This window comes from Tetrao urogallus (assembly GCF_951394365.1).
Source record: "Tetrao urogallus genome assembly, chromosome: 1".
NCBI classification, from domain to species: domain Eukaryota; kingdom Metazoa; phylum Chordata; class Aves; order Galliformes; family Phasianidae; genus Tetrao; species Tetrao urogallus.
The window spans coordinates 184,356,008-184,380,167 of NC_136813.1; the positions used below are offsets into that span (position 1 = coordinate 184,356,008).

The 24,160-nt window shown below is 37.8% G+C and overlaps 1 protein-coding gene across 1 annotated transcript in view; it reads right to left on the reverse strand.

The window, feature by feature from the left end:
- Positions 1 to 24,160, reverse strand: part of PCLO (piccolo presynaptic cytomatrix protein) — a gene marked incomplete at both ends in the record, with an annotated part of 318,827 nt that overhangs the window by 148,911 nt on the left and 145,756 nt on the right. Inside the window, 2 exons of the mRNA XM_079538014.1 lie at positions 16,194 to 18,199; positions 18,577 to 23,638. Of these exons, the coding sequence (XP_079394140.1) occupies positions 16,194 to 18,199; positions 18,577 to 23,638 (7,068 nt within the window). The remainder of the gene's footprint in view (positions 1 to 16,193; positions 18,200 to 18,576; positions 23,639 to 24,160) is intronic.

Consider the following 24,160-nt stretch of genomic DNA (forward strand, 5'->3'; position numbering starts at 1 on the left):
TCAAAACTGCAGATACATACTCAGAAATTCCCAGCTTAACCTGTGGAAAGTTATCAGGTCTGTGAAGCAGATGGACCGTTTGCTCCCTGTGTTTAATAAAGATAAAAATTGTTGTATGCACATAATGTGCTGTTTTCTCCAGCACTCTCTGTTTTCAGATTTAATTAATTAATGGCACAGAGCTGTACCTAAGTAGCACATTCCGATGCAGAGGCTATGTGATTCTGCCACTGGTATTTCAAACCAGTTATTTTAAAGGATACTGTACAGCAGGATTAATAGTAAATTTCAGATTTAGTTCATAATGAAGCTATTTGTGGCAGTAGAAAAAAGCACCACACTCCTTCATCTTGGAAGGACAAAGCTATGTAATAAATCTTTTTTGCATGGGCTCATTCACTCACTGTAATTAATAACACACTGTTTCACATCATGTAACATATATGATTATACGTAATTCCTTTCAATCAGAGGAACATTCTTCCTGTTTGAAGCTCAGATCTCATCTACTGAAAATTTTACTGGATTGCGAAGAGTCCCAGTCAGTGAGAACATACTTCTAATTCTCTCCCTTTGCAGGCAGAGAATCCTGGCCAGAAAGTGCTGGTGAGAAAAATTCAGAACAGTTTATGCTTATCAGTAGGACATGTGTTTGCTGAATTAACACCATCTGTTTTCAACTGATATCAGACTACTTTCAGTTTTCAGATTAATTAAAGAAAAAAAGTACCCTCTCTCAAAAACAATGGAAGTATTAATCTTGTTTTACAATAAAAAGCAAACAAACAAAGAAGGTGTGAGAAAATCTTGTCTTTTTCTGCCTACTCTCTGCTACTTGCTTCCTCCAGTGGATAGTGGCTGACAGGACCTCACATGCTGCTCCACAGCCTGTGTTTATTTGCTAGACTGAGAATTCATCTGCCCAAATGCAGACATAAGGTACAGAGCTAATCTGAGCTAGTCTTCCACACTATTGAACTGAAAGAAAGCAGATTTTTAATTCAGCTCTCCCCATAATGACACCTGTTTCTCATAATGGCTGTAGAAACAACCTCATGTGACACAAACGTGACCCGTACATGTCTCAAGACAGAGAATGGCAGTTCCACTCCTAGCAATTGCTGCAGGTTGAATTCCTGGTTTTGCCTCCTCATGCAGCAGCTGTTTTGTAGCTGAATTCAATCATTTTCTCCATGCAGGAATCTCACCACCTCAGCAGTCAGAGGCTTTGGGCTCCATTCTTTCTGACTTAGAGGCAGTGTTTATTCCATTCTGCACTTCTAATGCTTTGCTCCCCTGGTCTAGATTAAAGGAGACAGAGTGAGTAGAGCCTTATTAATCACTTTCTCTGAAATGTGGTTCATGCTGGGGGACAACAGCCATGTAAGTCTGGCTGTAAAACACAGATTAGACAAACTTCTCAAGCATCTGACTGCATAATGCAGGTCTTTCTTTATGTGGCTACACCTTCTGTCTTTTCAGCTCAACCCTGAGTTCATCCACACTGCTGTGTGCCTGGAAAACAACTTGTATTAATTTTCCTTCCTTCCCTTTCCAAAAGTGCTCTAAAATTTACTACTGCAACATTTTCTACTGTAGAAAAACACACTTCTTACTCCCCTCCAGTAGCATATAAGCTCTGCAAGGTTTACCAGGTTTGGTTTATCAGAACCAACAGTGCTTCATGATGGTGGCACAGCTATCAAAATATCCAGCATTACTCCAGTGAACAACAGCACAGTTGAAGGAGTCAGCTCAGTACAACTGACACAGAACAATTTGATAAACCTGTGTTATATCATCAGCTAAAAACTCTCAAATAAGCCAAAATCCTCATTCCAGAATGTGTGTTTACACTGTCTAATTCTACATAACAGATTGAACAGTGAAGTTAAGAAGACTAATGATGATTATATTTCTACATCCATATTAGAAGGCATGACAAGACCCTTTATTCAACCAGACTTTTGTTGTGAAGTAGCAGAGACATGCAAAAAAGGTAAAAAAACCTCAGAGGCTAAATTTCATATGAACACTTACACGTAACATTTTAAAACAGAATTTGGTCAGGCAGACTGTAGACAATGGTTTATGACACTCGCCTTTCCTGTTGACTCCTCGTTTCCAAGTTTCATCTCATTCCAACAACTCAGAAGCCTTCTAGTCTGCAGCAAGTTCTACACAATCTCCTCCACCTCATCTGGACAGGTCATTTTCTCCATCAGTTCAGCTTGTGAACCCATTCCTGTCACTTCTCTGCAGTTTCTCGGCACCTCTCTGAACTTCTGCATGCAACATTTTTTCCCCTCTCTCTCCACTCCTCTTTCTCTGAAGCATGAGAATTCCCTCTAAAATATGCTCTGCTGCTCCCAGGATAGGAGCAATCTCTCTCCAGAAGCTTCCAGCTAAGCCAAATGAATGAAACCAAACCTGACAACAAACACAAGAGCAGATCATCTGCCACAGATGGCCATACTTATGAAGTGTGAAAACCACTCACAGTATGCCCAGATTTTCTGTTACTTTTTTTCTACAAAGTGTACTAGCCAGACCACACAAAAAATATATCCCTATTCTTATTCTCACATAAAAGTGGATATTCCAGTTTGATAGAAACCCGTTTTTAAGCAATACAAGTTAAACAAAACCAAATTACCTTCTCACGCCCAACTCAAAATCTCCAAAGAGCCCATCTTTTGAAGGTAGCACTAATACGCTCACTAATTAGCTTACAAAGAAACTTGCTATATTGGTATATTGATACAAAATAGAACTTTTCATGGAAGAAGAACAGCTTTCATTATTTCACCTGTTTAAATTTATATCTTTTTCTTTTTTTCTTTTTATGATATATTTGCTGATATATTTTTAAAGCTGTTTTAGGAAGTATTATATATAATTTATATGACTGACACTGAAATTTTCAGAAAAGCAAGTGCTCCATTTTTTTATAAATTCATCCAACAGCTTATTGTCAATGTGACATTCAAACTGCATAGGGACAGGGAAGAAGAAAGCAGTGATATTCAATGAATTTTCTTTCTCCTATTTTAATATCAATATTTAGACTCTTAACTTTCTTATTTTCTGTTATAAACAGGACAGGAAGATAGAAATTTGGTGAGCTTATAGTAATGTAGTTGAAGAAAAAGCACAAGAAAAATAGAACGTGCTTTTCACAGTGCTTACCATGGTCAAATAAGATTGTGCTGCCTGGAAAAATACAGAAATCCAGATCTTAAACCTGAGCCTTCTGGTTTCTGAATTTATTCAGATGAGGTATCAGCTAGGATTGTTTCCAAATACACACTTGGATTGTTTATCTTTTCTGCCTTTTTTATGTGTGTTCTTCTCATCGTCAAGTCATTTCTCATAATGAAGATTGTTGCTAATTCATTTTTAGATCACTGAAGGAGGAACCTAGTATGTTTTTTTACAGTACTTTCTGATGATACTACTTATGTTAATTGATCTTTGATAAGTACATAAACAAAAATAAAGAACATTTCCATAATCTGTAATGCTCATAGAACTAGCTGCTTCAGTATTTTAACAGGAAACATTGCTTTAATTTTCAGATCTCTCTTATGGAATCTGAATGCATAGTAATCATTCCAGTACCTCACTGTACATATAGCAGACAGGAGCCAGGCTGGCTGAATAGTGATGATGATTATTTTGACTGATGAATCATCAATGCCATTTACCTTACCATGCATTGTCTAGCGGCTCTTGCACGAGTGTGCAATTCTTTATCATGTAGTTTGAACATCAGCTTACGTACAATCAGCAAGTACTGAAGTTATGATTAAATATTTCTCTTTATTTGCTCTCCTCTCCTGGAGAACATTCAGTGACTTGGTATCTGACCACAGTCAACATTTTTAAACTACGATGTTGCTTCTCTACCACAACCTTGATTCCCTCCTCAAGCATTTTATAGATTATATATTCATGAAATATGACTACAATGCAGTAATATACTAATAATTTCAGAGAGATAAGATGACCAAGAATTAGAAAAGGGAACATAAATATCCAATATATTTTAGCACAAAGTAACATAAGAAGAATAATATTTCATAAATTGTAGAGCAATTCAAATTCAAGACCAAGTAATGATGAATAAACCACTGTCACAGAGGTGTCTTATAAAAAACAAACCTTGAGCTCTTTGCAAGACATAAAAAGATACTGTGAAGAGAAGATAATGCTATTACTTTCTTTTATGATCATAGATCTGGAACATATAACTAGCCTGCTCCACCAAGAAGAAATTTCCTATTACTCATGGAACTATATAACAACATTCTAATTTAGGAGAAATATTTAAAAATATATATATTTCAAAATATTTCAACTTATAAATTATATAAAATATAAAATATATATTTTTCAATTCTGTCTTCAGATTAAAAAAAAAAGAAATTTCATAGATATTAAAAAAATGTTTTGCTTTTAATGGTTAACACTTAGTAAACATTTAAAAGGAACCTTATGACAATTTTCTGTGCGTAAAACGGGTTCTGTAAGAGAGGAAAATAACACCTAACCTGAGAAGCCTACCAACTATTCTTTTCTGAAAGTATATGAATTAGTCGCTGTCATAGACAACAGTTGGAAGGAGATAGACACTGACATGAAACTGTGCTGCAGAGTCTATTCTCACAGAACTGTTCCAGTTTTTGAACTGCGTGTAGAAACATAACAACAGCTACAACAGAAAGATGGAGTGCGTTCAACTTGTTCTTCAGCCTTTTCATGCTATATGACCAGCTCAGGAAAAACTATAAATTATTGATTGCTCTTCATCAGTTCTGCACTAAATTTTCCAGTCTAAGCTCCAACTCTGAACACTCTGAACTGCAGGAAATAATAATTATAATACATTTCTTTAAAAAATGTTTTGGTATCTAATAATAAATTATTTGTACTGTATCTTTCAGCAAATGGCAGTGACTTTCAGAAAGACATTTAGAAATACAGTGCTATCCTAAGCCATTTGTATGTTTCTCCCTATTACATAATCATTGACTATTTAGTATGATGACATTGAAATATACTTTATGTTTCTTTCTTATGCTCTCTTATGTGACCAGGAGACCTTTCTTGTTCCACTTTATTTTCTCCTTTATTTCTCACTCTATGTCTGTGTAGCATAATGTAGCAATATGGGTAAGACAGCTGTCAAAGTTACTAGTGATTGGTATAAATAGCATAAAAAATCTGATGCAGAAGACTTCTAGGTCTCAGCCATTCTGTCAGTATCTCTAGTTCATAATATACATTCAAAGCAATTCCATATATCAGACTCCTGGTTTTTAAAGCAAACAGCTAATTATCATTGCCTGTTACTTTCCAACAACTTTATTGACTGTATTGTCACAGAATGACAGAATTACAGAATGACTGAGTTTAGAAGAGACTGGTAGAAGTCTTCTGATTCAGTCCTCTGGCTCAAGCAGGGCCAGCCGCATGAACCTGCAAGGACCATGTTCAGACAAATTCTGAGAAAGGAAAAATATTTCTAGAACAATTTAGACAAACAAATCTTTTTACAATTAATAAAGACTTCTTCGTTTTTGTTTTTTTTTTTTCCCAAAAAATATTTCCAATAAGATTAAAATAAAATAAAATAAAATAAAATAAAATAAAATAAAATAAACACAACTAATTACTATTTTTTCTTTTCAAATCTGTACAGTCCTTCAGTTTGCCACATGCAGTGGGCTCATTTTCCCTTTTGCCCCATAGGAAAAATTACAGTTTATCAAAAGAATCAAGGGGGGACGGGGGTAGGGGGGGAAGGGGGGGGGGGGGGGGGGGACGGGGGAAGGGAGGCTTCATCTTCAAAAAAAAAAAAAAAAAAAAGAGCATTTTTCCAAATCAATGTGTTTGACAGCTTAATGGTGAGCACTGGCTAGTGTTTCCTGAACTGTGTTATGTATAAAGCAGCATAAGACATACTCAAGGGTATATAATTTACTTCTGATATGAAGCAGTACAATGGCCTGAGTGTCATCACTCTTGAGCCAGAGAGCAATAACACTAACTGGTAAAGCATGGGAAAGGTTTCTACACTCCGTCTATCCGAATGTATATTCACATATCAAAAACATTAAAATCCTTGGGTACTAAAGGCAGTATAAGCCAATTAAGATGTTTGGAGCTTGAGGAGAGCTGCTGCTATACGAAGGAAGGCTAAAAGTTCCTTGTGTTTGCAGAAGACAGCTAACTGATGTCTTCACACAGAGGGTGATGACACACTGGAATAGGATGCTCAACGAGGTTGTGGATGCCCCCATCCATGGAGGCATTCAAAGTCAGGCTGAATGTGGCTCTGGGCAGCCTGGTCTAGTGGTTGCAACCCTGCACATAGCAGGGAAGTTAAAACTACATGATCATTATGGTCCCTTTCAACCAAGGCCATTCTATGATTCAAATATCAGAGGTGGGATTACTGAATGTAGACTTACAACCTTCTAAGAGATGCACAGTGAGGGACTGAAATCACAAGTTGCACAAGGGAAATCATGAATTCTTTGCTATGGGAGCAATTAAGTTCCAGAACAGGCTGCCCAAAGAGGCTGTGAAATCTGCAGAGATTCTCAAAATTCAAGAGGCTGTCCAACCTAACTTTAAAACTAGCCCAACTTTGAGGTGGAGGTGGGACTATATTATCTCAACACACTGCTCCCAATCTGTTGAGTTGGTGATCTTTTTCTCAGGCACTATGATGGCTGAAGTGCTTGGCTATTTAATGTTTTCAGAAGGCAATACAGGCAATCACATCCTTATGGATTTCTTGTCAAGATGCTGTGGAAGGTGAGAAACAGTAGGGATTTCAGTATTTATTCTTACTAAATAAGAGCTTCAATGTAGGCAAGTATTCTACAAGTGCAGTGTTGTTGAGATGAAAGATACAATTAGTCATGTCTACAAAATATCCTTCAGAAAAGCCACTTTGCTTTTATTTATGTATATATGTATATGTACATATGAAAAAGAACAATTTGAAGTTAAACAGTAACAGATGCATGAAGCAAAACAATGTTACTTTTGTAACTTGTCACAAGTTGTTGTCGTCTTCTATGAGCTCTTCCACCAAATGATGAAGAAATTAAAAAAATAAAATAACTGCCTAGGTTATAATTCTCTCAGACAGGCAATGTTCAACGAGGCTGTAAGAACATAAGGACTCAGAGCAGCCTACACTACTGCTGTCAAAAGAACGACTTTTAAAGAAGTATGTGGAAGCATTACTATAAAACTCTCTGTACTATTATATCACTAATCAAATGAGCAAAGGACAAACTTGTTGATTCCTTTCCTTCCTTTCCACTTCCTTTCTACAAGGCTGTAATATTTCTACTACGGAAATTATACTTGGGTATAATAAAAGGAGCATCAATGTGATGTAAGTGATTAACCAGACAGTAAAATTTCTGAAAAAGACAGCCACTGGCTCCAACTTACACTCAGACAAATGTATCAGCTTCTTTCACTGTTACCCTCTACACCATCTACATGTTGCCCAGCAAGATTGTGGATGTCTCCTCCCTGAAAGCATTCAGGGCCAGGCTAGATGGGGCTGTGAGCAAACCAGTTGAGTGAGAGGAGCCCCTGCCTATAGAAGAGGGGTTGAAACCAGGTAATTTTAAAGGTTCCTTCCAACCCAAATCATTCTATGATTCTATTATATATGCAACAAAACCACAACAATGCAAGAGGATATAGAAAATGTGCTCCATAAGTTCATTGAGTAAATACTACTTACATGCTGCATTATGATTTCCTGAGGCGCAGCGTTCTAATCCTATACAGGATTAGAAAATAAACATCAAGGCTCAAATTCCTTTTCTCCATATTAGGCATAAATTTTAGGGAGGTAACTCTCATTCTGATTCACCTTGTCTATCATCTCTCCTGATCTTTTCACTTATGGCAACTGCTGACTGTCTAAACCTAGCAGTTGTCCAGATTTGCAGAAATCAGCATTTAAATTATTTATCTCACACATACTGAGAAAGTCTCCAGCATTTAATCCTCTTCAGATCCTTCATCTATACTACTTATTTTTAAACTCTGTCTTTACTTTTAGTTAATGGCTAGCTCACCTCAGGATCCTACACCAGAGAATAGGCTTGCCAGGCAGTGTAAGAGCACCAGCACACTCAATGCTTCAGCTGCATTTGGCAATAGCCAACAGCTTGCCAAGTTAGTAAGGCAACAGAATGAAAGCTGCACTTCAGCAGGAACCACTCAGATAGCATGAGAGAAGGTGTCAGAGAGGGACTGGCTGGGAAACAGAAGTAGGGATTTACAAGGAGATCAGAGAGAAGATATGGACAGATGGGGAATGTGAACAGAAACAGAGCCTAGATCCAAATCCAGTGAGAACGCAAGAAGTTCTGGAGGAGGAGAGCCAAAAGGCAGGCTTCATCCGTACTCTCACACAGAAGGATAGAAGGAATACCAAGAAAGAAATTTCAAGCTCTGCCCAAGCATTTTATACTTTAAGTCATATCTGAATTTTGATTTTTTTAGTACTTTTATTGTCACACTTCTGAAATTTGATGGATTGATTTTATTTTTATTATTTTTAATTTTCTACCTGTATTGTCTGTACCATTCCTGAATTTCATCTTGGAACATTGTGTAGAATTGTTGTTCTGCTTTCCAAAGTGATTGGGATTCCTGTACTGAATTGATCTGAAAATGATATGTGAGTGCATTTTTCCTACAATCTAAATTGCAATTAAATATTTAAAGAGTCAAGTCTATGACCAAATCTTGTTTGTTCCACTTAAAGCTGCTGTCCAATTTGACAGTGACCAATTTAACCTGATAGCTCTTTTCAGTTTGCAGATGGAAAGTATAGTTCCATTAAAAAATAGTAATTGCTAAATATTAGCTTATAAATAAATAATGGTACACTGGAGGAAGAAATTAAAGAAAGGCAGTAGAAAGAACCATTTTGCCAGTATTTCCTAATACTTACATTGGATTTTTGAGCATCAATATGTAAACCACATGCCTACAATTAAAATCTTCAGAATTCAGAATTGTGAATAAGTTATTTACTTTAATAAATACTTTTTAACACAAAAACATTTCCTTAGAAAATCAATGTCAAAACAGAAACATTTTGAGGATGAGGACCAAGGTGAAGTGCTCATAAGTTTAGTTCTGTCATAAGCAAGTCTTATTAATTTCAAAAAATAATTATTAGGTGTTATTAGCCCAAATGATGGTGTAGCACTTATGGCAAGAGAGAATCAGATCTAGCAAGTATTTCCAGAGATGAGATGTAAAGCTTCAGAGCTGTGAGTGATGATTTATAACATTAATAATGCATTATTCACTATTAACACACTTGCAGCTTAGACATTAAAGACTAGCCTGATTTCATCCTTCCCTGTTTATTTTATTTTGTTTTACTTTATTTTATTTATTTGTTTTGAGTGAGCATCAGATCATTAGTTTTGAAAGTACTGAGGTATTTTTCATATATTTTCAAGTAGAACATATGAGCCATCATCTTTTTTTTTTTTTTTTTTTTTTTTTTTATGTTCTTGCCAGTCTTGGATTACTTCCAAGTAAAATTTTTAATCACATTTGGCTGATCAAGGCAATATTTAATAAACTTTTAAAAATATCTTCATGATATTAAAAGAAGTGCTGGAAATAAAGCTTGCGTTATGAGATAAAGTTTTGGAGAAGGCATTAGTTTTCTACTTTGACAAGGATAAATTCCATGTTTTTCTCTAATTACTTCACATTGGGAAAGTTTGCAGGGAGGTTTTTGTGCATGCAAACTAGATGCCTTCTGGAGAAAGCTCTGGAGAATCTCTCTTCTAAGGATATCTCAAATGTATTCAAATCTCAGTAAGTAAAAGCAGCCCAAACCAATGACTCCATTTGGACAACATCAAACCACAGGCTGAATCCAGTCCAGTGTTAGATTCTCCAGCTGCAAAAAGCATGCTTCCAGAGGCTTTAGCATCAGCTAATGTGATCTGTTGTTCTGCTTTTAGTATACCAAATGTCCGTCTGATAGGGCACACTCAGTGCTTCCTTTGCAGGGAAGCTTTTATAGAAGTTGACCTTCTGTCAAAGTTTCTGAGGATGTATGCTCATTTTCTCGGTACAATTTTTCTGAGTTTTTGTCATTGCTGCTCCTAAGAGAGTGGACAGAATAAAATGCAAGAAGTTGAACTAGTCAGCAGAACATGTGAAAGAATCTCTCTTGAGTTCAGACAGGTTAGTCCTGTCCATCTATGATAAGCAGACAATTACACTAGTAGAAATGGTATCCTCCTCCTTTCTATTCAGATAAAACTACTGCATTCCATGGCTTGGCAAGAGAGAAGAGTTTGAGGCAAAACAGAACTAAATAAGTTCAAGCTTAATAGTCAATGTATGCTACTCTTCTTCTATGTCTGCTTTATTCTGCTGTACATATGTATAGTATTTGTTACTCTAAAGCAGAGAACAATTATATTGATCTTTCCCTACACCCAAAAAGGATTCCTAAAATGGAATATTGGGGTTAGATAACCAAGTCAGCTGGAAACGAGTGCAGAGATTACAATATCTTTATTCTTCTCTGTCTTTTATAGAAGACAAAAAATTGAGGACTGTGGCCATGGGTTCTTTTTTAATGTGTAAATGAGAGCTGGCTAACAGGGAGATGGATGAGCTGTCAGCAGGTAAGAAAAGGTTTAAGTGACAGAAAGCCTAGACTCTGTGTCAGCTCTACCATAAATCTCACACTTTAAAATAGATTATGAAGGGTCTCCTTTGAAAAGAAAAAGATTGAATATAATATATTTTTTTTCTGCTATGCATGAGTATCCCTGTATTGAATATAGAAGGTATGAATTCAACTAATTTAAAAGTAACAGGCAATTCAGAATGACCCAGTTAAATACTTAGAAAACAAGGCTTATATGATATGCTGACCAAATGTGAGATAGTCTTCTCTGTTTTAAAATCTGACAGATGGAAAAAAAGGTGGCTTATTTAATTCACAGAAAAGTTATTCCAAAAGATTTAAAATACAGCAAATGAAGCAGTAGCTTGAAATGTTAACAGATCTCTAAACTGTAAATGCTTCAAACCTTCAGTGGAAAAAGCAATCTCAAATCTAATGAAATGCTGAAGTGTAAAAAGATATTTTACTATTTACATAAAAGATTGTCATGAACTGTCTTTATGGGTGAGTGAGAGACTAACTTTTCAACTCAGTTTCCACTGAATGTTTTTGAAATGCAGAAGAGAAGTGGTGTGCTGGGGATTGTAAGAATCAGTGACCCTCAGGGCCCTCCCCCTCCCCATCAGTGCATTGCTCTACTGAACTGACACTGCTACTTTAAAGATGTCTTTTTAAAGAAAATCTAAAGAGGAAGAGAAATTGAGTTATGTGAGTGTGAAGCAAGAAACTCTTTTGAAAGTAACTCAACTGCTAACAGAACCTAAGTCCCATTATGAAAAGTCAGTAATATTTAATATTCTAGGCATTTAGGTCACTTCTGCAAAACAGACACATGAGCTCCTGAGGGATTTTGGATCTTTTGAAAATGATGCAGATTGCTTTGAAAATAATGCCTCATATTTACTACAACAAATTTTTATTAGTGAGAGAACAATAACATCATTTGATAGAGCAAATTCTCAAGTACTAAACACTATTTTTCAACATAGTCACAGCTATGAGCTATGCATTTTGACCTGTGATGAACAAGAGTCTGCATGTTGTGCTGTGATTTTGGTTCAAAAGCATAGGGATGATGAGACTGTGAGTGTCTCTTCTATGTCCTTGAAGCACTGATAAGCAGAATTAGAGCACTATTTCTCTACTACCTTCATGGATGAGAGAATGCCAATGGTGCATATCGAATAAATTATTAATCTCTCCCCTTTGACAGACAAAAATGAACAAAGGGTAAGAGAAGAGAAAACTGGCATATAAGGGATAATAGGAAAGAGGGTCCAGAAGAAGGCCATGAAGATGATCAGAAGGCTGGAACAGCTCGTCTATGGAGAAAGGCTGTGTTGGTGCTCTTCAGCCTGGAGAAGAGCAGGCTCCAGGGGGATGTTAGAGTGGCCTTCCATTACCTGAAGGGAGCCTACAGAAAAGCTGGAGAGGAACTTTTTACAGGGGCGGGTAGCGACAGGACAATGAGAAATGGCTTTAAACTGGAAGAGAGCAGATTTAGACTAGATATTAGGAAGAAATTCTTTGCTGTGAGGGTGATGAGACACTGGAACAGGTTGCCCAGAGAGCTTGTGGATGCCCCATCCCTGGAAGCATTCAAAGCCAGGCCAGATGGGGCTGTGAGCAACCTGGTCTAGAGGGAGGTATCCCTGCCTATAGCAGGGGAGTTCGAACTAGATGATCTTAAAGGTTTCTTCCAACCCAAACCAGTCTGTGATATTATGACATATGTGATATGATGACATAGAAACCCAGATCATGTTGTTTGTTTTTTTTTCCCCTGCAGTTAGCATGAGCCCAACAGAGGCACAAAAGAACAAAAGGAATTCAGTGGATGCATCTACTTCTTTTCTGGATTTCTGGCCTGAATTCAAACTCAAAATAAGATCTGTCCATGACCAATGAAGCAGCCGCATAGGTAGCTGAGGGGACACCCTTCAGGGATATTGGAACCCGTGTGCTTAGCCAGACCCACTGACTTAATCTATCACTACATATTTTAATGTACTGTCAGGTTGACCCCAATGAACTGCACGCAAATATAGGAATCATTCAAATGAGGCCAATCTCAGACTACGCTTTAAGACTGGTGTACACATGGCCAAGATGAAGGATCAGTTGCTAGCAGTGATGGAAGAAGAGTTTCATTAAACCACATCCCACAAATGCCACTTAGATTTCCTGAAAAAAAAAGGAAAACTCTTTGCACTTTAAATCTAGGATAGTCTTTCATTATACAACCAATGATGATTCTTTACTCAGTGCTCATCTATACCAAATACCAGTTGTTTCTTCCATGACTCTACTTTGTTTCTGGCATCTGCATCTCACCTGCATCTCACAATTTTTCCTTGACACAGCTACACTTGGTTACTCACAGAACTGCACTCCCTATGAGGTACTAAAGCAAAAAGCATAGCATTTCTTTTACTCTAGGATTAATAGCAATCCACCATCTGTGTTCATTCTACTGCTCACCGAAGCTATGGCCACTATAACCACTGAAGTAAAATGTAAATGCATAACTTGTTATCTCGACATTAAATGTGCTGTCACCAAAAGCAATATCTTCTGGATATTTATCATTAGATGATTAGCAGAGAGATTATTTCTCAGTCTTTCAGTTCTACTAGACTGGATAAAATGTCATAATTTCCTACAAAAGGGACATTAACGAACATAAAATTACAGCAGTAGTTGTAAAAAGCAGAAATACCATTTTATCATTATATTCAGTCTCCATAATCTTTCCCTTGTAATGTTATAATAAATATATTTTTCAATGGAAAAGGATGCGAATGACGAAAGTGCATTACCTAGCGGCAAATGTCATTTTATTGTAATCCTTAAAACAAGACTATTTTATTCCTATCCAATTAGGCTCACTGATTGCAGGAAGATGAAACTTCTTTATAAACTGCCAGAAGATTATGTCTGTGAAACATGCAGAATGACCACATCACATGAACACCCTTTTCATCTACAGTGTTTATAAATGGAAACAAAGACATAATACTGAAACAAGAACTATTAAAAATGTAATGGGATATTCATCCACGCAAAAAAATATCCCCTTAAGTAAAGAAATAGTCTTTCATTTCCATTTTCTTTCTTTACATTCATCACTGCCTTCTTCTTCTAAGTGAACTGTTTCACAAGTTATTCCGCACTGAACTTCATTGTTTTGAATGATGTATCTGATCCCCTCTCTTTCCTTTTTTACAAGTAGGCAAGTAGGTGCTCTCCACTCAACAGGCACAAAAGGGCACACAGAGAATTTACAAATGGCAACTGGACTCTGCAAAATAATAATAATAAAACAAACAAAAAAACAAAAACAACCAAACAAAAAAACAGCTGCAGTTCAAAAATACTTCAATGTTGATGAAACACTTTCATTTCATAATTATTAAGATTATCCATAAAAGATCTTGAATTTAAACTTCAGTATAGTAACAGCATGTTGTAAAAACATAAATCTGCAGTAGAAAAAAATGTCACCAAGGTTTATACTTTTTCAACAGTGCCACTATGTATATATTATTAAGTGGAACTTTTGAGTAAGATTATTAAGGCATAAAAGAAGAAAACACTGTCCACTTTTTCCCGTACTTTTGAGATGCCAAGTTCTAACAGCAGGTTCTTAGTTGGTATCAAAAAGTCATAGTTATACTGGAATGAATACTGGAAGTCTTCTGGAAGCTAAATATCCTCTCCTCCTAGTACAACTGGATTGAGTAATCCAGTTGCAATCCAGAACTGAAACTCACACAGATAATGTCAAAGCAAATTATGCCCATATTTCCAGATGCTGATGATATCATTAGATTACTTTCTGAATCTTTCTAAGTATTCTTTTTATTATGTATAACTTCTGCTGGCTTATTTTTCAACTTATTCCAGCCTAAGCTAACTGAACATAAGAGCTTGTATCAGAAAGAGAAGGGAAAACATACCTAGTGCATAACATCAAGTCTGAAAGCTGCCATGGTGGCCATGGGGGGTTTGTGGAGCAGTTTCCCCACCACATGCCACAAGACACGATTAACACAGCTCACTTTAAAAACATGGAAGATTTTCACTTTCCTTGCATTAGTCAACTTGTAGTTCAAGTTCCAGAAAAAATGCCCATCTCATTGAATTAGATTGTAAGCACTTTGAGACATGGACTATATTCTGCTTGATGACTACAAGTACTCTCCAACATCGAGTACAACTCAATCTTTTATAACTTCTGCTCAACATTCTTCAAGGTGCTGTTCTACATGAAAGGAGTGTTCATGCTGCTGTTTCTCACACTGTCAATCCTGCATTACGGAATGATGTTGATATGTCAAGACTACAGTTTTCTCTTCAAACTACTAATAATGTTTTTAAGCAGTGATAGCACAGGAAGTACTTAATATCTGATCAAATATGTAAAGCTGTAGAAACTGCTTTCAATGAGGTTCTCGTAGGGTATAACCAGACAAACCTGGTCACTACAAAATATCAAACACAGAAGGACAAACCCACTTTATTCAGTCTGTACTACAGTCTTATTATGTATTCACAGAAATGGAACATAAAAGACAAAAATTACAGACATCAAATGGCAGTTTTCCTAGAGCTCTTACAAGTTAGATACTGACCCTACAATTGACAGAATGGATTCAGACAAAAGGAAGTTTTAACAAGAACATGTTAAATTATGTGGGTTTTTTGTTTGTTTGTTTGTTTGTTTTGTTAAACAATATTACTTTCTCTCATTCATTAACAATGGAGTGATTCCCAAATCAGAAATCTTCTCAAGGAGAAAGAATACTGTAGAAATAGAAAATTTATAATGTCAGTCCTTTATTATTCAAAATTGTCTCTATCCCAACTAAAAGCAGTACATCTCCCCTGACCTCATAAGAAACAGCCTCCAGCACATGCATAACTTCTTGATAATCCTTCCTATTCAAAATAAACCAGGAAAAAATAACTATTTGTGGTCTGAAAACCTTCAGTTTGGAAGTTTGGCTAAAAATCAGCTGAATCATGAAATTACAAATCTGATGTCATCTGTCTCAGAAAGCATATGCAGTAATTCCAGTGTAAATACACTACAGACCATGCCACATGAGCTGGGTGTTGTATTAATAGAAAAGAAAATGTTTCTCATTTTCTAGGAATTGCTAGTAACTATTTTATTGGCAGCAAAGTACTATTTAAAAAAAAAAAAAAAGCACCATTCAAATTTTGAACAAATATTTGTTGTTCATTTTTTCCTGAATCTCACTAAGACTGTGATCTCAGTTCCCCGATTTCCAGGCAAAGCAATAACTCAAGTAGCCTTGCTTTAGACAGCAGACATTCATTGAGACTTATCAGCATGTTGAAAAGAGTACATGCATAGCTACTGCTAATGAGTTCATCAGCCCTCATGCTATAATAGTCAGCTGTGCAATTGCATACTGAAAAAAAAAAAAAGAAAACAAATACTTCTTACCATGAAACCCTCAGTGTACTGAAACTGAGCTCTGGAACTGTCTTCTGCTGTGGGACTCAGGGGCTTAGGATCAGACATAGAGCGCTGCATCATCTTTGCTGCCTTTGGACTTGATGGAGGAACCTTGGCAATGTCAGCATGGAGCATCTTCTGAGGGCTGATGTCATCAGTGATGGATTTTTCATATGGTACAAATGCTGACTCTATAACTTTGCTTGGTGAAACAGGTGAAATGGGTGAATAGAGAACTTTGGGAGATTTGGGAGGGGAAGGGACTACCTGCAGAGTGGAGTCCGGACGAAGGTGAGATGAGTAGCCTATTTCTAATGGTGTTGGGCGTTTTTTATCTTTCTGAGGGGATGAAGCTGACAAATACTGGGGACTCTGATTGTCTGACTCTGTCTCTGTTTGACACCCCAAACTTTCTCCTTTATATGTCTTTTCTGGAGCTGAAATGTGTTTTATGATTTCAACCTTAGCATCCAATCGAGCCCTGATTGAAGGTGTTCTTATTGTTCCTACAGGTTCTGTTTGTACTGAAATCTCTGCTACTGTCTGAACTGCAATACTAGACACTTTGGAGAATTGTTTGGCTTTGTCTGCCTCTGTGGTACTCTCACTGTATTTCCCTACACGAGGCTTTCTTCTAGATCTGCTAGAAAGATCCCATTCATCCTGATCTTCATCATCTGTCTGGACACTTGTATCAACACTCTTCTTAGTTCTTCGTCTCCTGTTTGTGTAACCTCTGTCTGCTCCGTCTTCATCGTCAGTTTGCACTCCACTGTCCACTATCTTTTTGTAGCATCTGGGCTCTTCTTCCAGAGACTCCTCAAGCTCCTCATAAGGGCCACGTAATTTTGGCATAGAACTTCTCTTTTTCAATTGCTTCTCCTCTCTAACATCAATATCTTTCAGAGACATTTCTGAAACAGAGCTCAGGATACCAGACCTAGGTATGTATTGGGTAATGCCATCTGACTGAACTGTATACCAAGTTTGGCTTTGTGGAATTTCAATGCCCAGCACTCCTGAAGCTGTTGTGGTTGCATCATCAGTAGGCCAAAATTGGCCATTCTCTGTGGTTGCATACTGTCCTTCCAAAAGGGTTTGATCTGTGGTTGTTTGCGGAGAGCCAGTTCCTGAAGGATCGTAACCATACTGATATATTTGTCGAATTTTTTGTTCCTCTAACTGTTGGTGGAGCTGTTGTTGAAGTTGTTGGAATTGTTCAAGTTGCAGCTGCTGCTGGGCTAACGTCTCTTGTCTCATCATATACTGAGCTTGCCGTTCTTCCTCTTGCTGAAATAAGAGATGATGTTTCATGGATTGCAGCTCCTCAAGCTTTTTTTGCACCATAAACTTCTCTTGCTCCCTAAATCTTTGAATTTCCTGACGTTCCCATTCTAGCTCTTCAGCAAAGCGTTGTTGCTTAATTTTCTCAAGTTCAAGAAGTTCACGCTCCAAATCAAGCTGCTGCTGTTTGCCTTCTTCGGGGGCAATGATAAGAGCAACCTCATCTTCGATTACATCTGTATAAACTTCAGATGCTGTAGCAGGTATTAAGTTGGTTGGCTCAGTGGCAATAGCTTCTAGAGTAAGAGGTGGTAAGCCTGTCTCAATATCAAGAGTAGCACTTGCATCTTTTTCAGCTGCCATTGTTGTCAAGAAACTGTATGATCTTGGAAGTGGTTGATTTTGTTGCAAAGTTGATAATGAGGGCACTGAGTCAATTGTTTGGAGAGAAGGTAAATCTCTGACAGTAGTACTGAAAATAGAACCAGGTTGTGTAGTGATGGCAAATGTCGATGGGATTGGAGTTGCTACTGAAGAATAAACAACACCGTTGGATGATCTTAAAACACTTCCAGCGCCAAATGGGGAACTGAGGGATGATACCATTCTTGCTTGGGAATACTGTGGTGTACTGATCCCGATGCCAGAAATTACCTGTCGAGTCTCTGGGTAAGGACCAGTGGTCTTGCTTGAGTAATCCATAACCTCACCTGAAATTACAGGGCAAAGTTACAGTCCAGTCCCACAAAAGAATGCTGCTCTGTGGACTCTGATAGTCATCTCATCTTGATGAATTAAATGGGGAGGGGAAACTGCATGCAAATCTTCAGGTTATTGATCTATTTTAGATGTGAAGGAAGCAGCATTTCTTAACATGCAGGCACATGCAGGCATCTCTGTGCAAAACACGTATGTAAAATGAAGAAATGAAATACATGTGTAATCCAGAATTGTTTGTCACAATGTCCAAAGGAAAACAAAACAACAGAAGGGGAAAAATAATAATATATAAAAAATCATCCTGAAATGAGATGAGGAACATCATAATCATATTTCAAAGAAAGATCTGCAGCTGTGTCATACTGACCTGAAGTAACTCTTCCAGAAGTAAGATCTACTGCTGCATCGGTTGCCCCAACTCGATAATCAAAACTATTCTTGCTTTTGTATGCAAACAGTCCAGCTTCTGATAAATTTGTGTCAGACATAGATGGTTTCATACCTCCCATTCCTCGGTAGCCATATGACCCTGAACGATCATATTGATAGTGGTCATCCCTGTAACCAAATCGATCCTCAGGAAGTGTAGTTGGAGGTTGCTGGGCTGTACAGCTTCTACCAAATGGCAGTTTATAAACCATATCACAACAGACTGCTCTTCTCCCTGCAGTCAGGTCCACAGGCTTTTCATCATCTTCTATTACTGTAGTTATGATACCTGAAGTAGTTTCATCCATTGTTACAACTGTTCTGTGAGATTTTGTAGTGCTGAGGTCAACTGCTCCAACCTCCATTGGCTCTTGAGAAGTGGAGAGATCAGTCCAACCATTTGTGACACTAACTGGTGGTACAGTAACAGGCTTTGTAGCAGCCCATGTCACTGCATGTGTTGAAGTACCTAGGGATAAATTTATTGGCACTTCATCTCTACTTATAGGGAAGGGCTGGCTGCTTGTTACTCTGTATGGAGGCTCAAATTGTTTTGATGTTGTTAGCTGCAGTGGAGTTGTCATTGCATGTCCCAGATCCACAAGGCTGTCTGTGCTGGCAGAATAGCTTACAGTGGCAGTGCAAGTCATAACAGCTACTGTCTCAGTGACTACAGACAGAGAAGGATCTGCAACACATGCAGTACTAAGATTTATTATAGCTGGCTGAACAGTACTTACTGGCCTCCCAGATGTATCACTTGAGGGCATTTGCCTTCTCGCATCCATGGAAACAGAAGACAGATCCATACAGCTGTCTCTCATTTCAATATCCATCTTAGTTAAAGTGCGAAGATCAATGACATCACCCAAAGGATGGAATCTTCCATTCTCTCTATACCTGGGTTGATCTGTTATATATATTGGTTCTGGAGGTATAGTAATAGCAACACTGCCTAAACCAACACTGGGCACTGGGCGCTTCACTACAGACGCCGTGGTCTTGGCTACCTCTGTTGTTACTGCTTCTGATTTTGAAGTAGGTACTTTTTCAAAAGTTGATTGTGTGGTCATAGGAATAGTTTGCAAAGCACCTGTAATATACATACTCTGATCTGTTGTACTTGGAATTTCCACAGCTTTCGTGGATGAAGTAAAAATTGGTTGCATAGGCTGGGGAATTTGTTCTTTAGAAGGTGCTTCTAAAGGCCAGCTGGTAACAGCCTGGCTAGTGATAGCTTCTGTGGGAGTTCCAGGCTCAGATGGCAATGTGATGACAACATAAGTTTCCTGGGAGGGTTTTGCCAACCTTGGTGAAGATTTGTTAGAGTGTGGAGACAAAGGGGATGTGGGAGATGCTATTTTGTATTCAGCTGAAGAGACTAAATTCAGAGTCATACTTGATGTCAATGACAAACCTATTGGTTTGGGCTGTGTTTCTGCTGGCTTATGAACAGCTATTGGGAGTGGAGGAACTGCTGGTTTAGGAGCAATTGGAGGTTTAGTTACTTCAGTAGGCCTGTGACTGAAAACGAGCCCTGCTGGAATGGAGGACGGCTTGGGTGGTACAGGAGGTGGTGTTGAGGTGTATGTTTTTGTGACTGGTACCACATGATTCTTTAATACACCTGCGGATTCCAGTGTAGCAACACTTGTGACTAAAGGTACCATTGGGGGAGCTATTGCCATGGGAGCCTGAATCTGTGACTTCTTTTTGGGATAAATGGCTGGTTTGGGTAAAATAGGTGGAGGTAATGGAGGAGGAGGAGGTGGTGGTGGTGGTGGAGGTGGGGGTGGAGAAGGTTGTGCAGGAGAATCCAAAGAAGAGCTTCTAAAAAGTGAAAATACTTTGGATGTTAGAGCAGGAGCTGAGGAAGGCATGGAGACTATGCTGGTCTTACTTACAACTCTGGGTGTAGGTACAGAAGGTGTTTCTGATGCAGGCTCTTTAACTGAAACTGATGCTATACATATGGGTGGTTGTTCAGATGTAGCACCAGTCAAGTTAACCCTTGTCATATCAAGACTCAATTCTTTGTGTGAATCTTCATGATGAATTTTGACAATGCTAGCCTCTACCGTACTTTTCATTTTTCTAGCTGCATCCTTTTCTGCTGTGGAGATATCATAAGTAATGGTATCAGCTGCATATTGCTTGGGTTCTAAAACTGTAGTGGTGAATACTGAAGGTACAGTTTCAGGCAAACAAACTGCAGCTTGATGCACAGTATCCATATCTGAGGCTATAGTTGGCATTGTAGTGGCTCCGGCAACAGATTCATAAGGCATGCTCACTTCGGAATACTCTTCTGTAGATGCAAAGGGAACTTTGGCTATTATGTCTTCAGAATCTGCTAGTTTACTTACAGCATCTGCTGTATCTACATAACCTGTGGTTGCACTATCTATAGGTGATGAACTGTCTGTGGTGCAAACAGAAGATGTAGATGATGTTAAGGAAGCTGTATCAGAAGGTAAAATTGATGCAGCACCTTCTGATATCTCAGAGTATGTCAACATCGATGTTTCATGAGAAATTATTTCTTGAATTTCTCTAGCATAATCTGTTAAGTATTCATCTTCGATTTCCTCTGCTGTAAAATGCTGTGTTATTTTAACATCTGGAATAGAAAGTGCTATGCTACTGAGAGATGATACGTCTGAGATTGCTGAAGTGGTGCTTGATGTTAAAGATGTGCTATCTGCCATTTCTCCAATACTAGGTACCTTCGTATCCGATGCAGGAGCAAAATCTGAAGTTGGCTGTGTTGGACTGGACCCAGGAGTTAGCTGCATTCTTTGTTTTTTCATAAGCTCTTCATAAGCAGCTTCTGCATCTAACAACTGCTTTTCTTCAGTGGTGGAAGTTACTGTGCTGTCTAATACAACTATTTCATGACTTTCTGGAATAATATAAGAGCTAGAAACAATATCTTCTTGAGGCACAATTGAACATAAAGACTCTACACTATAATAGTCTTCCTGTAGATCAGTAATTTTCTGTGGTTCATCATAGATCTGTTCTGAAGTTCTTATTTTTTTCTCTTTTCCTCTCTGCTGTATGTATTCATTACTCTCGTCTTGTCTCATTCCAAGATTAGTATCAACAGTTCCATTGTAAGTATCCTCTATTAAAGACTCATAAATATAATCCTCTATCAGCATTCCACCATATAAAGATTCTTTTTCAAATACCTCATCTTTTTCGCTTGTAATTTGAAAAGACTTGGACTTGTGGGTCTTATGAATCATTTCCTCATATACCTCTTCAGCACTTTTCAGTATCTTTTGACCACTTTCCTCTTTTAGGACTCCAATTAGTTTTTCATCTGTTGGTGAGTATAGAGAGACAGCAGTAGGCAATTTGTAAACTTTCTGTACTTCTATTATTTTTTCTGGGCTGATTTCAAATCCTTCAGGATCTGATTCAATACTAGGTGAGTACTCCGAACAGGAAGATCTGTGCAGCTCTTCCATTTCGGCTGCCTGTCGTAGTTCTTCTGTTGGAGAGGCATCTTCAATGGGAGAAAGATTACTTGGAGGAGTCTTTGGACGTTCTCTTCTTCTCTGCGCTCTCAGTTCATCCTTGTCCTTTTTAGATTTTTTGCTAGAACTTTTTCTTTGTTGCTGTTCTAGCTCACGCTGTTTCTCTTGTTCCTTTAGCAGCTCCTCTTCTTCCCGTAGTTCTTCTTCTTCTGAAGAATCTTCAATAGTTGGAAGAAGAGGACCATGAGACCGATGCCTAGCTTTGCGCTGCTGTTTGCTCTCCCCTCCCAGTTTTTTGTGACTAGGACTGCTGTCACTGTCTTCATCAAGTGATGACACTGAAGTAGGTGACGTACCTGGTGTGAAACTAGAAGCATGTAAACTAGAAGACCCTTCTCCTCTAGATCTATCTTCAGGTGAATCTGTAAGACTCTCCATCTCTAGCTCAGGCTCTTCATCAAAATACAAAATACCCTTCTGTTGTTCAGGTGTCTCAGAGTATTTGCTTGTTATTGTACTATTTAATTCTATTGTTTTGAAACGCCGAAGGCCTCCTCCTCCACTTATAGCAAGTTCTTCACCATCTTGACTTTTAGTTTCCCTGTATTTTGGCTCTGGGCTTTCATCAAAAGTCTCATCATCGTCATCATGCCATGAATGTCGTCTTCCTGCATCCTCATCATACCCTGCACTACTTTTCCGTGCCATTCTCCTATGTTTTCCTGCTGTTCCTTTGGCTTTGCTTTTCACTTCTTCTTTCTTTTGGGTTTCAGTTACACTGATCTCTTTGAGTTGATTTCTAATGAATTCATCATCTTCAGAACCTGAGGCATCTTCATCAGCACTCATTTCTATAATTTGTTTTCTAATGAAGTCTTCTTCATCACCGGATCCCTGACTGTCATCTCGTTTGTACTCATCACTACTTGAAGAGCCAACACTAGCTCTTCTTTTTCTCCTTGGTACAGGTGAATTTTCACTCTCACTACTGTCTTCCACAGAATCATAGCGTTGTCTTCTTGCTGGTGTTCCATCTCCTCCATCTTCTTCCTTGTAGTCAGTTTGGGATGAAGCACCTCCTTTGCTATCTGCTGCAATGGTTCTTTCACCTTCTTGAGTAGCTTTTAAGTCTTCCTCATCAGAACTGTAAGACTCTGGAGTGACTGGCAAAGGCTTTGTTTTATGCTGATCCTTTGTCTGTTCACTGTATGTTTCATAAAGTTCTTTCCTTTTCACAGATTTTTCATCAGCAAGTGTACTTGCCTGAGCTTCCAAAATAGAAAGGACAGTACTTTCTAATTTAGCTAGATCTGAGGGGCTCGGTGGGCTTTCTTGTGAAAGAGTGTCTTTTTGACTAGGTTCTCTGGGTAAGTCCTTTTCATCACTGGGGATATGACTTGGAATTTCACCAAGTGAACTTGATATCCCATCAGAAGAATACCCGGTGTCACTCAGACCTTGTGGACTTTTCTGTTGCTGAGAGCTTGATGTATCTGATTTGTCATCCTCCTTTTCCTAAAAAAATAAATACATATGCGTGTGTATATACTTATATATAAATTCTTTATGTCTCCAAGCAATTACATATGTGTGTTTTTCTAAAAGATGAGCTAAAGTCCTAGATGTAAAATTTTAAGTCAAATTATATTAAATCATAAATGACTAAACACTAGTTCTGCTTTGCAAAGCCATTAACTATGCTAGCATTTAACTATGCTTTGCCTGATTTTCCACATCCGCAAATTATATTATAAATTGTAAAATTTTAAATGCAAATAAAAAGCAAATAGAGTAGTTAATTACTCTCAGAATCCTATCTAATGATAGTCTATCATTTGTTCACATGTGCATGGAAGAAATTTTTTGTTGGCTAATTTAAAATAATATTTAATTACTTATGCTTCAAAATTGCCTACGGAGTTCTAGATGTCAATATAGCTTACCAAACAGCCTGCAGCATTTCTGGGGTCTACTCCTTACTTTGCCCATTTAATATTTTACAGTTCCCTAAAAATATGTGCATCTTCTCAAATTTTG